General features: G+C 40.4%; 1 protein-coding gene across 5 annotated transcripts in view; it reads left to right on the forward strand.

Moving 5' to 3' along the window:
• The window catches only part of ipo8 (importin 8), a 106,136-nt gene that overhangs the window by 42,012 nt on the left and 48,951 nt on the right, over positions 1-15,173 (forward strand). For 2 of the 5 annotated variants that reach the window (XM_049567059.1, XM_049567055.1), the window contains exons 10-17: positions 2,003-2,114; positions 2,460-2,536; positions 5,708-5,824; positions 6,960-7,049; positions 9,949-10,114; positions 12,408-12,568; positions 12,771-12,896; positions 13,007-13,082. In XM_049567059.1, the coding sequence (XP_049423016.1) occupies positions 2,003-2,114; positions 2,460-2,536; positions 5,708-5,824; positions 6,960-7,049; positions 9,949-10,114; positions 12,408-12,568; positions 12,771-12,896; positions 13,007-13,082 (925 nt within the window). The remainder of the gene's footprint in view (positions 1-2,002; positions 2,115-2,459; positions 2,537-5,707; positions 5,825-6,959; positions 7,050-9,948; positions 10,115-12,407; positions 12,569-12,770; positions 12,897-13,006; positions 13,083-15,173) is intronic. The other 3 variants (XM_049567056.1, XM_049567057.1, XM_049567058.1) reach the window with 3 other exon arrangements.

Below are 15,173 nucleotides of genomic sequence, written 5' to 3' on the forward strand. Positions count from 1 at the left end.
AAATGGCATTTTTAAACATCAGTTTTTCACTTATGGAGCCAATAAATCATTGTTAAAAACAAATTACCAACATCTCCATGCTGTCTAGATGCAATTTGTGTATTTTTGGATTTTTGTTTTAATAACTGAATTTTTGACAGCTGTTTGAAATCTGCCTTTACACACTAACAGCTGCTGTCTTGCACACAGGTGACTGGCTTAGTCAATTTGTGAAGTTACATGTGACATTTCCATTTGCCAGTTAGCTCAGTGAGATAGAGGATGGTTCTTGGTGTTGAAGATTGTGAGTTTAAGCCTCAGCTCGTGCAACATTTCCATATGAGAAATCTACCCAAACTTTTCATAAAGGTCCAGTCCCATGCCAGATGTCCTCAACTGGAAACACAAGACAATAGTCCTGATGGTGGCGCTACAGCAATCCTCTAGATTTCAAAACTTTGAAAATTCATAACAAATCAAACATATGTGCTACAGCTTTGGAACTTTAACTTTGAAATTTGCTTTTCCATGGCATGGATGGCTACTGTCTGGCACCCTGATGCTTGGCTTAGTCAATTTGTGAAGCCACACATGAGCTGTCACTTGCCAGTTAGCTCAGTGAGATAGAAGATGGACCTCAGTCTCAGCTTCAAGCCTCAGCTAAGGCAGAACGGACATTCTTCTGTGAAAGTCCCATGTTCAGGCATCATGTCATGTGGATTAGAGACTACTAAGGTTAAAATAATTATGATCCAGGCAGTTTTGCCAAGAGACAAATACTCTTTATCAACACTTTTCCCTGTTATCCCTTGTCTCTCTTCCCTGTTTATTTGGCTTAGCGATCAGTCAATATGCAGAGTCTATCCAATAGCTACTTTTACATTTTAAAAAATGTTTTCATCTTTGTCACCATGGATAATGTTTAGCTTTAAGCTAGATCAGGCCAGTTTGTTCATAATTGCTAGCAGTTAATGTTATTCTTACTTTCTTGTTCTTGAGTTTTTTCTTTCCTTCGTATATTATGAGTCTGATCACTCATCCACAATTTGAAGGGCACGCCATAATTATATGATGTAACTTCTATGTTGTGATATGCTTTGTTTTAGTGTGTGTGTGTTGCTCATAATTGCCTAATTTTGCCTAAAATTGCCCCGCCCCAACCATCGCATTGCATTTTGATAGAGCTAAAGGCGCTCAAAAACTCATGAAACTTTTTATTACAGCCATTTCCTTGGCGTCATATTATTCGCCACGAAACAGGAAGTTGTTCCTTTAGTGTACATTGTCCACTCTGCCCCAAATTTTTACATGTTTGATAAGACCCCAGGCCAAAAGACATCAACATGCCAATGAGGTGTCATTGTCATTACACCACATTCTGGCAACAGGAAGTAAGCCTTGTGTGACAATCAGCATTTTATTTACTTTATATTTACATGTTTCAGTCTACAACTGATATAAAATAAAATGGTGTATAATTAGTGCGTGTTCTCCAGGACCACATTGTGGACGCACGGCACAAATATTGTAATAGGTCAATTCCAGTGCCTGCACTATACGCAGGAACTAGCATTTAACTCCTGTGTGCAGTTTGCAACTTTCACTGAAACACACAGCTGCTTTGACTGGTGTCCTACAAGTACCCATTCATTGCTGCTTGCAGCTTTAATTTATGATTATTTTTAATACTCAGTAAGTTGGAAAACAAGCATGTTTGGCCAGTCTGTGATGCCACAGATCAGCACGTCCGGGACCGTGCCCCTGCCTGTTGCCCACCACACAATGCCCCTGATCCTGATTCCTGTTCCTGCGGGTCTTCTTGAATCGCTCTTAGCACTAACCACTAAACCACAATTGCACCCCAGGTCACTCTGTCCATAGTTTATAAAAGGTGCACTGCAGATGGATGCAATGTTTCCTCTATCACTACATTTTTATTGTTATTATTATTATTATGATGGATTGTTGTTTGAAGCCGCTATAATTTTCCTCCCAACCTTATGAAAACCATCATCTCTTACAGACCATATGCCAGGAAGTCATATTCCCTCTCATGTGTTACAAAGATGAGGATGAAAAGCTCTGGCAGGAAGACCCTTATGAGTACATCCGGATGAAGTTCAGTGAGTACTCCGGTGTGTTCTTACCAGACTTGATTTCTCAGACCTACATGTGACACTGGAAATCACTAAGCTTAGTTGGCTAACAGATACCACACCATACCTGCTACCAAATGTCATTGGTAGCAGGTATGTCATGGTAACATTATGCAGTTGTTTGAAAGTTACATTAAATTATCAGAGCACAGAAAAAATCACAGAAAGTGAGAGGGTTTTTGTTAATGAAGTACACTTTGTAGTTTGGACCTTGCATCATTACTACTGTACTTAGTGGTGGACGAATAATGCCCGCCATGTTTGTCAACATGTTGTTTGATCCCATTCCTTGTGTGAGTTAGTGTGTTTTTGTTTTTGTTTCAGACCTTTATGATGACCACACCCTACCTGCCACTGCTGCCCAGAGTGTCTTGTGTAAAGCTGCCCGCAAGAGGAAGGAGGTGAGGAGGAGTATTTTAGCATCAGTCCAGAGGAACTGAGTAACTTTACTCAACTATGGCACTATGCAAGACACCAGCTTTTTGCCTAAGTATCAAATCAGTTTTATGAGATGTAATAGACCCTTTTAATGTTAGTAAACAGTATGGCATTTTTTGTGGGTGGGGCTTAGCTGGAGGCAAAACAGTTCTCCGCAGCATTAGCTAGCGCTTGCTAGTAAGTTTTGTTGGCTTGTTTTAAACAATGGAGGAAGATAATGCAAGTGGTGCATTCAGAAATACTTGTCACGAGGGACGGAGCGCACTCCAGCACAAACTGGACTGTTGGTAATTTTGGAGCACTGTTGCAATGTAATGGGTTACCCAGAGCACCGCATTCTTGGAGTGGCAGAGCTCACTCTGGGCACTCTGTCTGGGGGGACGGAGCAGCAGAGTGCCGATCAGAGTGAATGTGTGATTAACCTAACCATTCTTTAAATAATGTAAAAATAGAACACTTCGTTTCTTTGAACAACAGGGCTCTCATTTTAGTGTAGAGCGTCAGACTGAATTTACAAATGCACCATGTCGGGTCATTCACTCTCTGGGGCTGCAAGTGTTACTTAAAAAAGTAAACATGCTCTCACTCAGTGGATGGAGGATTTGACAGGATTGCTGAAGGTGGGATGGCTGGCTTTGTGGTTGACTACTATGCCAACCTTACAAAGGAGGACAACACTTGAACAGTTTCCTCCACTGTGTTTAGCGTTACGAAGAAGTCCAATATTCCTCTTAATACCTTCCTTATGATTAAGTGAACATGGTAACCCTTAATACATATAACATTATTCATCCCTACAACAGTAAATACTTTTCCCTAACCTGATATGAAGTGTGTACTGCACATGCAAGCATTTTTGATGACCACCTCAGTCCAGTCTTTTCGTCTCATCACATTTGACCAAAGTTGCCATGACTCCCTCTATTCTGGTTCCTAATAACACAACAAGACGACATTTTAAGACTCCTTTGTAGCCTATAGCCCTGTGGTGGTGAGTCGTGTTTTGCCCCCAGCTGTCAAACTGACGCTAAAAGGGTCTATACTTATACTATAATTTATCTGATAGTGTTACTGGTGGTAATTATTAATCAATCAGTCCATCAAACTATTCAATCAATCATTCTAGTGAAATGCAATCCTGTCAGCTCCTTCAACCTGTGCCAGAGTCCTGCGCCGGGTTGGGTACCTGCTGGTACCCACAAAAAGCTGTGTAATGTATGTGTATATATATATATAAATTCACGAGTACGGGTAAAAATGACCCATGAGAGGGTGGGCAGCAGGTGAAAACAAAAATAGATTTTTTATTTTTCAGAATAAAACAAATGAAAAAGATGTGCAGTATATTTGTAATATTTTGACATCTAAATCACTTTTATCAAGCCACAATTCAGGGGTTCAGTTCAAGACACCCAAGAAGAATCCTTGTGAGGTTTTATAGTGGTGAAAAAGCATGCTAAAATGGTTCCTTACCTGGCAGTGATTGCGCAGAAAGTTTTCGCCATCCTGGCATCCAGCACAGCCAGTTAAAGACACTTTTCCTCTGCTGGATATGAAATTCAAAAATGGAGAACTCAGCTTAACATGAGTGACTGAAGCCTGTGTGTTAATCATGCGTGCAGGTGCAGCTTTGACTTAATGATGAGTAATGGATCGGTTCTGGTGCTGAGCTTTAAGAGTATGAGCAGGGGCCTGGTCTGATGATATATACATATACAGTCACCCGCTACTTTATTAGGCACACCTTGCTCGTACTGGGTTACCCTTTTGCCTTCAGAACTGCCTTAATTCTTCATGGTAAACATTTAGCAGGGTGCTGGAAACATTCCTTAGAGATTTTGGTCCATATTGACATGATAGCATCACCCAGTTGCTGCAAATTCGTCGGCATCACATCCATAATGCAAATGTCCAGTTCCACTACATCTCAAAAGTGCTCTACTGGATTGAGATCTGGTGACTGTGGAGGCCATTAGAGTACAGATTGTCCTGTTCAAGAAACCAGTTTGAGATGATTTGAGCTTTGTGACATGGTGCGTTTTCTTGCTGGAAGTAGCCATCAGAAGGTGGTTACACTGTGGTCATACAGGGATGGACACGGTCAGCAACAATACTCAGGTAGGCTGTGCCGTTTAAACAATGCTTAAGTGGTACTAAGGGGCCCAAAGTGTGCCAAGAAAATATCCCCCACACCATTACACCACCACCACCAGCCTGGACCATTGATAAAAGGCAGGATGGATCAATGCTTTCATGTTGTTTACATCATTCTGACCCTACCATTTGAAGGTGGCAGCAGAAATCAAGACTCATCAGACCAGGCAATGTTTTTCCCAATCTTCTTTTGCTGAATTTTGGTGAGTTCGTGTGAATTGTAGCCTCAGTTTCCTGTTCTAAGCTGACAGGACTGGCACTGGTGTGGTCTTCTGTTGCTGTAGCCCATCAGCTTCGAGGTTCAACGTGTTGTTCGTTCAGAGATGGTCTTCTGCATACATTGGTTGTAACAAGAGGTTATTTGAGTTACTGCTGCCTTTCTATCATCTTGAACCGGTCTGACCATTCTCCTCTGACCATTGGCATCAACCAGACATTTTCGGCCAGAGAACTGCCGCTCACTGGATATTTTCTCTTTTTCGGACCATCCTCTGTAAACCCTAGAGATGGCTTTGCATGAAAATCCCGGTAGATCAGCAGTTTCTGAAATACTGACACCAATTCGTTTGGCACCAACAACCATGCCACATTCAAAGTCACTTAAATCGCCTTCTTTCCCCATTCTGATGCTCAGTTTGAACTTCAGCAGGTTGTCTTGACCATCTCTATATGCATAAATGCATTGAGTTGCTGCCCAAGATTGGCTGATTACCTCTTTGCGTTTTAAGCAGTTGAACAGGTGTGTGTGTGTGTGTGTGTGTGTGTGTGTGTGTGTGTGTGTGTGTGTAAAATTAGCTGTCTTGGCAGAGCTAATTTGACATTTTAAATTCTTATTTTAGAATTACATGGGGTTTGTTCCTAAAAGCATGTTAGTTTGACCATAATGAGGCATGAGAATAATTGACCATGGGATGAAAACACCAGTGCTGCACAATTTCTGCAGACTCAGACTTTTCTCTATGTAACCTTTGGGCATCCAGGTTCTCCCTCAGATGATGGAGTTTTGCCACCAGATACTGATGGACCCCTCTGCTGACCCTCGAAAGAAGGATGGTGCACTACACTGCATTGGAGCTCTGGCTGAGCTCTTACTGAAGGTACTTGGATAAACAGATGCACCTCTGCTTCGGATGGAGCCTAAAGTTATTTAAATCCTCTTGCTGCCTCGAAGTGTTTTTTTTTTTTTTTTTTTAAATTATCTTTGTATTATGTTTAAAGTCAACATATACAGAGTGTTATACTTTGTACACTTTTTTAACAATTGAAACAGTACAAATTGGACAAACAGAAAAAGAAAGTAAGAGAATTAAAAATAGAGGTAAAGTAAAATAAATAAATAAAAGGGGGGCATGTAGCATAGAAAAAACATGGGGGTTACATTACAAATGATGTTCCATTATAACCTGAAGTCTGATCTATGTGGGCTAATGAAATCAATCCATCCTTTGCAGCATTTTTCAAATTGATCCATCTTGAGTCTTAGAGCAAATGTTAGTTTTTCCATGACGTAAATTTCATGCATCACATTGAACCAGTCTACTAGTGTGGGTGCTCTTTGATTTAGCCTTTTTTTTTGTGATCGCTTTTTTACTGGCGACCAGCATTATGTTGAACATACATAATTTTGAGAAACCTAAAAGCTGGTGTGGCTTTTTACCCAAATACATAACTTGAAAACAAAAATCAATGTAACATCTTAATACATTTTTCATACCGTCTCTAATTTCAATCCAATATTGATGAATCACAGTGCATTCCCAAAACACATGAAAGTGATTTGCTCTGTCCCACAGCCTCTCCAGCATGTTGTCTGCCTCCCCCCAGGGTGTTTGAGTGCAGGTGTTAAAAAATATCTGACCCTGTTTTTCCAATTAAACTCTCTCCATGACAAAGAGTTAGTTGATTCCCATTGCATGTCATTTAAATTTTCCCAATCCTCTAGTGATAGTACAAAGTTTCCTTCATTTTCCCATCTTTCTTTTATGTAAGATGTATTGGTCCCACCTAATTCCTGAAGGCCTTTATATAATTTGGAAACAATCCCTGCACCTAGGTCTGCTCTGTATGCAGCAATAAAGATTCTTAACACCCCTGCTCCAGATGTAGATTTTCCCAGATCATCTTTGTTAATTATTCTTTCTGTGTGGTGTCTTCTGCAAATATCTAAGGAGGTCTCAAAGTGTTTTAATCCTCTCTGTTCTGTGCTGTGTGTGTGCATGTCTCACCCGGTAGAAGCGGATGTACAGGGAGCAGATGGAGCTGATGCTGCAAAACTATGTCTTCCCTCTGCTTAACTCTCCTGTTGGTTACCTGCGAGCCAGGGTGAGTGAACCCTCCAATCCCTCCTTCACTGGGCTAATCTTTTTTTCACTTAGTTCAGTTTTAGATTATAACCCAGACAGACAGATATCAGGGGTGGGAATCACCAGAGGCCCCACAATACGATATTATCACGATACTTAAATGACAATACAATATTTTTGTGATTTTAAGGGTGTTGCAATATGCTGAGAATTGCAATAAAATATATTGCAATATATTGTGCTTTAATTACTGTTTTTTTTTTTAACTGTAAATTCTGTCCCCAAAGGAAAACTTTGTCAACAACAGTTCTATCTTATAAGATAAAGTTTTTCAGTCTGTTCATCTCACTTAAGCCATATTTATTGCAGCAAAATGTATCTAGTGACTGGAAAAAAAGATTATATTATTCTAGTAGGCTACCAAAAGTTTAATTTAGATATGTAATATTAACAATTTATATAATAAAATAATCGATACTTGGCATCCATATGATGTTACAATATGGCCGTATAAATATCACCATACTGTCACAGTGCTGTATCGATTTTTTTTTACCCACCCATAACAGATATACCGGTGCTCTGGAAAATGCTTTAAAGCCAGATAGTGTCTATGCAAACAAGAACTGACTGATTATGGTTTTTATGCTGGTGCTGTTGGTGTAACTGTGTATACTGTAGTTATTTTTCTTACAGTAGATATTGAATCCTTTTAATGTTGACTGCAACTGACACATTTTCACAAGTCCTAAGTCAAGACTGACGAGTCCCAAGTCCTAAACTTTGAGTTTTGAGTCCTAATTAAGACATGTAGCGCTCTTCACTGAATGTAATGTCATTCTAACAAAGGAATAATGATATATTAAATTTACAAGTTGTTGTGTCACAATTTGTTTTTTGGTGACCACTGCATAGTTTTTGTGCAAAAATTATCTTTGGTATCATTCTTGTGCAACTGCCGCTGATTAGCGTAATGTTAGTTCTTCATGGTTTTCTCCTGCAACTTGACTGGATGCTGTTGCATTGGTTTCAAACAAAGTGGACCTGGGGGATTATATGGAGGTTTTTATTGGACTTTATTATTTTGTAACCCACAAAAGACAGTCTACAAATGTGTACCATGATTGACAAATATTTCACTATCCACAAACATGTATTTTTACATTTGTGTTGTGTAAAGTCATATCCACAAAAATACAGATTGATATGAAGATGTGCATAACTTACTCTGTAAACAAATACTTTCATTTCACATAAAATGTTACAGGTTTTACAAATATTAACAGTTTCACCACAGCAAATACATATGAAGTCATATTTACGCATTTATGGATCCATTTTTACATGTGAGACTGCACATTTTGCACATTTGTGGATCGCTTCCTGTCAGTTCCTAGGTGATGGGACATATTTGACTTCCCTCCTGTTTGTTTGCACAATTTTGTCCAATTCCTACTGCAGCAGGATCTGTGAAAAAACATCAATGTGAGGTGCAGTTATTCGCCACATCAGCAGGTGGCGACATTCTCTCACATTAGTAGGCTAAAACAAAGAGCCTATCTAGCATTCCATCCAAAACGATGAAATGGCGATTTCATTCCTCTCCTGCAAATACGGACAGAACCATGATCTGTTTGGAGACCAACAAGGAAAATGAATGTGTCAGCTCTAACATCCTCGTTAAGTTTGCAGATGACACAACCGTGGTGGGTCTCATCAGAGACAATGATGAGACAAATTACAGGAGCGAGGTGAGCCACCTGGCCTTGTGGTGCAGCCACAATAATCTCTCTTTGAACGTGGAGAAAACAAAGGATATTGTTGTGGACTTCAGGAGAGCACGCACCCAGCATTCCCCTCTGACCGTCAACGGTCCTGCTGTAGAGAGGGTGAGCAGCACAAAGTTCCTGGGGGTGCATGTCACAGGGGACCTCTCCTGGACCCTCAACACTACTTCCCAGGCCAAGAAGGCTCACCAGCGCCTCTACTTTCTCCGCAAGCTGCAAAGAGCCAGAGCCCCAGCCCCCATCATGTCCACATTCTACAGAGGCACCATCGAGAGCGTCTTGACCAGCTGCATCACGGTTTGGTACGGCACCTGCACAGCATCCAGCCGCAAGACCCTCCAGCGCATCGTGAGAACAGCTGAAAAGATCATTGGTGCCTCTTTCCCTCCCCTCCACGACATTTACATCCCCCGCCTCACCCGCAAAGCCCTCTGCATCGCTGGTGACTCCACTCACCCGTCACACACCCTCTTCAGCCTGCTGCCATCGGGGAGGAGACTACATAGCCTCCGGGCCAGGACCAGCAGACTGAGGGACAGCTTCATACACCAAGCTGTCAGGACACTCAACTCCCTCTCTGCTCTGCCCCCCCTTCTCCTGCTGCCCCCCGCACACACAACCTCCTGACCCTTTTAATTCTATGGAAGGATTTTTCCGTCAAGGTGAATTATTGTGCCCGCCTATTAACGTCAACAGAAGCGGCACCAAAGTTTGGCTACAATGCAAAATTTGAATGCTGTCACTGACCCCATGACCTATCCTGCTTTTATTGTTTTCTTTAGAGCTTGCAGGAAGTAAACAGGGACCTCAGCAACGTATAAGCAATGGAATGAGCTACTTGCTATATGTGAAAAGTTTAAACACATGCAGCAATTTTTTAATTTGCATGTGTTGTTCTTCGTGCTGAAATACATTTCATGTTTTGTTGGGTGGTCCATTCAGTCAGTATTACTCAGTGTTCTCAGTCTCTTCATCGCTTCATATGTATTGTATTCCACACTAACACATGTGGTGGGGCAGCTCCATTCATAGTGGTGGTTTCAGAGATCTCAAAAACACTGTGGAATGGCCTGAGATGAACCATGTCTGGGTGTTGTATTCATCTGTGCTTTTTGTGCTGTGTTTTGGCAGTCTTGCTGGGTGCTACACTGCTTCAGCCCACTGCGTTTCCATGATGAGCTAGTGTTGAGGAACGCTGTGGAATTGGTCAAACAGGATCTGATTGACGACAAAGAGATGCCTGTCAAGGTGGAAGCCGCCATAGCTCTGCAGACGCTGGTCAGCAACCAGGAACAAGGTCTGTTTAGGAATATGGATGTTATTTCACAGTGTGTGTTTTGAAGCCAGTACTTTAACACTCCTTTAATTAACTTATTCTACTATAAGATTGTGAATGGAAAAAACTTCTAAAAGATGAAGATGATTCAAGCTACTGTATGAATATGAGAGCTAATGCAAAAAGTGCAAATGTTATTATGAATGCATACACACTCAAAGGAATAGTAATTTTGAGAAGCACACTTGTACCTTTTGCTTTCTTAAAGTAAGATGACAAGACATGATATCAATCCAGTGATGGACTGGCCATCTGGCTTTTGGGCAAATGCCAGAACGGCTGCATGGCCTTGTGGCCGCCCGCCAGCAGGCAAAAAAAAAAAAAAAAATTAAAAAAAAAAAATAAATAAATCTTCTCTTGGCGGCCCAAAACATTTTTATCGGCCACAATATACATATAAGTAGTAGCCTAAATATAATTTTAAATAAATATGAGTGAAATGGGGCTACCGGTAATATAAAGTCTTTTTGGTCATCAAGCATTTTCTCGCGATCACTGAGTGATGACATTTGACATCTGACAAGTGACAAATGAATGATGGGTAATGCACTCAACGTCAGTGACAACGGCCCAATTCCAATTCGATCCCTTACAGACTCACTGACTTAGAGGCGCGATCATGTTAAGTGCGTGAGTGTGTGAGGGCTGTCCCATTGTCAAATTAAGTCAGAGAGTCAGTGAGTGAGCCCTTTATGCCCCCTTACCGTAGGTCAGGATCAATGCGGACATTTACATCCATCTGCTCCATGATGTCATCATGGAGGAGTGGGAGAGGATTCCAGAAGCAACCTGTGAGCTCTGGTGAATTCCATGCCCAAAAGGGTTAAGGCAGTGCTAGATAATAATGGTTGGCACACAAAATATTGACACTTCAGGCACAGTTTGGACATGTTCACTGTGGGGTGTACTCACTTATGTTGCCAGCTGTTTAGATGTTGATGGCTGTGTTTTGAGTAATTTTCAGAGGAAGGTAAATCTATACTACTATACAAGCTGTACACTGACTACTTTAAGTTATATCAAAGTGTCATTTCTATAGTGTTGTCCCATGAAAAGATATAATGAAATATTTGCAAAAATGGGAGGGGTGTACTCACTTATGTGAGATACTGTAGCTTTCCACATGCTCCCATGCAAGCCACAAATCAGTTTTATCATTCATAATGACTGTGTCTGTATATCTCCTCTTCTATTGTGCATCAAGGCAGTGAGTGAGTGTGTGAGTTTCTATGGTAGCTGTGGAACACTCTGTGGCACCCTGAAACGTTACACCAATGGTAGTGTTTTTTATGTTAGTATGTGTAAAATCATCAATCATAGTACCTAGTAATATGTGGGAGGGGGGATATGAGACACCACGCCTGTTCTTTCACAAATAAGGAACTGATGATCTAAAATGACGTAAAAATGCATATTTTTTTGTAAAATAATATGAAAATTTTTTATCCCTGGCTGGCCGATGCGCCGCCATGGGGCCTCTGTGTCAAAAATGCCAGGGCCTCTTTTTGGTCCCAGTCCGTCACTGTATCAATCTCATGTCTGTGTGTTAAGTACAGAGCTGGACTTTAGCATAAAGGCTATAGCAAGGGGAAACTGCAATATACAGTATGCCAGCATCAAGACAGATTCGTGCTATACAAGCTAAATCATTTAAACCTCACTGCAGAACACGCTTTCTCATTTATACACAGTAAATCATGTGTTGACTGAACAGACAGTATGAAATAAGACAAGTTGATCTTTCCAAAGAATAAAGAATTGAAAGCAGTACAGAATGCCTGAGTCTTACTGCGTTATATTTCATTATATTTTTATTTTTATTTTTCACCTGACACCTGAATTTAGTTTTCCTTTACGTGAATAAATACATTTCTACCATAAACTGATGCTAGAAAATTCACCAGAATGCAGGAAATGAAGTGTTTGAGGCTCAAACTTTTTTGGATGAGGAACTCCACGACCCCCTACTTTAAATGTGTCCCTTGCAATGTTCAAACAAAATGTCGCCCTGGTCTGCATCACTGTACAGGTACTAAAATAAATAGATAAGTAAGCAACACATGTTACTGTATATAAATTTATTTTTAAAATTAATAATTATGAGCCAGTTGCCCCCTTTTTCTGCTTGAGTACAGGACTGCCAGTAAATGTAATTTTATTTCAGAATATAGATGACATAAAATGATGAGCATATTGAAATACTGGTAATGGTGGATTGTAGACACATGCTCTGTGTTTGTGTGCATGGGTGTAGCCAAACTGTACATCAGGCCCTACATCCGGCCAGTCATGCAGGAGCTGCTGCATGTGGTGAAAGAAACGGAAAATGATGACCTGACCAACGTCATTCAGAAGATGATCTGCGAGTACAACCAGGAGGTGGCTGTTATTGCTGTTGACATGACGCAGAACTTGGTAGGAACACAATGCTAGCAAACATGTACACAAACAATAACCGACAGTCCTGTAGAGTATAGCTTTAAAATGTCTTCATTTGCTTTTCTGAAACCTGCAGATTCATTGTGTTTGTATGTCTGTGCCTTGATGTCTCTGTCTGTTACTGCAGGCATGTAATGTAATCCTGTGTGTGCAATCGCTGTGCGTGTGTGTTTGGCAGGCAGAAATTTTCACCAGGGTCCTTCAGAGTGAGGAGTACGAGGAGAATGAGGACAAGACTGTCATGGCCCTGGGCATCCTCAGCACCATTGACACGATCCTCACCGTCATGGAAGACCACAAGGAGGTCACACTCGCTCACACAAACACACACAGCCATTACAGAAAACAATTGAACATCCTATCACAGTTTGGTATGTGATATTTGATACTATTTTTTTTCATTCTACCTCACAGATCACTCAACAGTTGGAGGGGATCTGTTTGCAGGTGATCGGTCTGGTCTTGCAGAAGCCCATCATAGGTATGGCAGGTGTGTGTGCACGGGCGGTCCAGTGTTTTTCCATGAACACATTCAGTTACACACCCACACACACATACTTTAATCAGATTCCTGCTGTTTTTGCATTTTGCTGCTCTCAGGTCGTCCTTAAAATGTGGAAGTGTTGGTTATCACAATCATTTATTTGTTATGTCAGTGTGACCTTGCATCTGTCTCATTCTCGTGAATGCAATATCTCAAGAACACCTTAAGGGCATTTCTTTAAATTTGAGACAAATATCCCCTTGGACTGAAGAATAAACCAATTAGAATTTTGTGGTCAAAATTCAAAGTCATTGTGACCTCACAAAATATATTTTTTGCCATAACTCAAGAACTCATGTGCTAATTATAGCTGCTGCGCAGCAATGATTGGGGCCGGACAATTTTAGGCAAAATTAGGCAATTCTGAGCAACACACACACACTAAAACAAAGCATATCACAACATAGAAGTTACATCATATAATTATGGCATGCCCTTCAAATTGTGGATGAGTGGCTGAAGTGATCAGACTCATAATATACGGAGGAAAGAAAAAACTCAAGAACAAGAAAGTAAGAATAACATTAACTGCTAGCAATTATGAACAAACTGGCCTGATCTAGCTTAAAGCTAAACATTATCCATGGTGAAAACATTTTTTAAAATGTAAAAGTAGCTATTGGATAGACTCTGCATATTGACTGATCGCTAAGCCAAATAAACAGGGAAAAGAGACAAGGGATAACAGGGAAAAGTGTTGATAAAGAGTATTTGTCTCTCGGCGAAACTGCCTGGATCATAATTATTTTAACCTTAGTAGTCTCTGATCCACATGGCATGATGCCTGAACATGGGACTTTCGCATAAGAATGTCCATTCTGCCTTAGCTGAGGCTTGAACTCACAACTTCTGAGACTGAGGTCCATCTTCTATCTCACTGAGCTAATTGGCCAGTGACAGCTCATGTGTGGCTTCACAAATTGACTAAGCCAAGCATCAGGGTGCCAGACAGTAGCCATCCATACCATGGAAAAGCAAATTTCAAAGTGAAAGTTCCAAAGCTGTAGCACATGGTTGAATTGTTATGAATTTTCAAAGTTTTGAAATTCAGAGGATTGCTGTAGCGCCACCATCAGGACTATTGTCTTGTGTTTCCAGTTGAGGACATCTGGCATGGGACTGGACCTTTATGAAAAGCTTGGGTAGATTTCTCATGTGGAAATGTTGCACGAGCTGAGGCTTAAACTCACAATCTTCAACACCAAGAACCATCCTCTATCTCACTGAGCTAACTGGCAAACGGAAATGTCACATGTAACTTCACAAATTGACTAAGCCAGTCACCTGTGTGCAAGACAGCAGCTGTTAGTGTGTAAAGGCAGATTTCAAACAGCTGTCAAAAATTCAGTTATTAAAACAAAAATCCGAAAATACACAAATTGCATCTAGACAGCATGGAGATGTTGGTAATTTGTTTTTAACAATGATTTATTGGCTCCATAAGTGAAAAACTGATGTTTAAATATGCCATTTTTGCATTGACTCCAATTGTTCACATGAGAGCGAAATTCAGAATGCTGTAAAAAAAATTCAGTTTTTGAGATAAAATTCTGATATTTTCCAAACATCATCTACCATGACTCCAAAATTTTGTCATTTTTTTAATGAACATTGAAAATGTATTTAGCAAGAATTTGCAAGTATATGTTTACAATACAGTTTACAGTCAAACATTTGATGCACTGTAGGCTCAATTTTCGATAAATCAAAAATCTGTGTGGATCGTTTGTGTAGGACAGTCTGAAGATGCTCTGTAGCAAGTTTGTCAATTAAGAAAAAATTGTGGGAGGAGATAGGTTTAATAGGTTTTTTTGAAAAAAAAAAAAAAAACAGAGTGATGGACTTCATAATTTGCAATAGGTTTAAATGTACCAAATTTTCCTCAGTATTGGGGCTACATTTTGGTGAAAGTTGCAAATCTGTAGCACATATGGTTGATTTGATGTGGATTTTCAAAATTTTGAACTTTAGAGGCTTGCTGTAGCGCCACCATCAGGACTATTGTCCTGTTTTTGCAGCTGAGGCAATCTGGCATGG

The sequence above is a fragment of the Epinephelus fuscoguttatus genome, linkage group LG22 (genome assembly GCF_011397635.1).
Source record: "Epinephelus fuscoguttatus linkage group LG22, E.fuscoguttatus.final_Chr_v1".
Classification (NCBI taxonomy): domain Eukaryota; kingdom Metazoa; phylum Chordata; class Actinopteri; order Perciformes; family Serranidae; genus Epinephelus; species Epinephelus fuscoguttatus.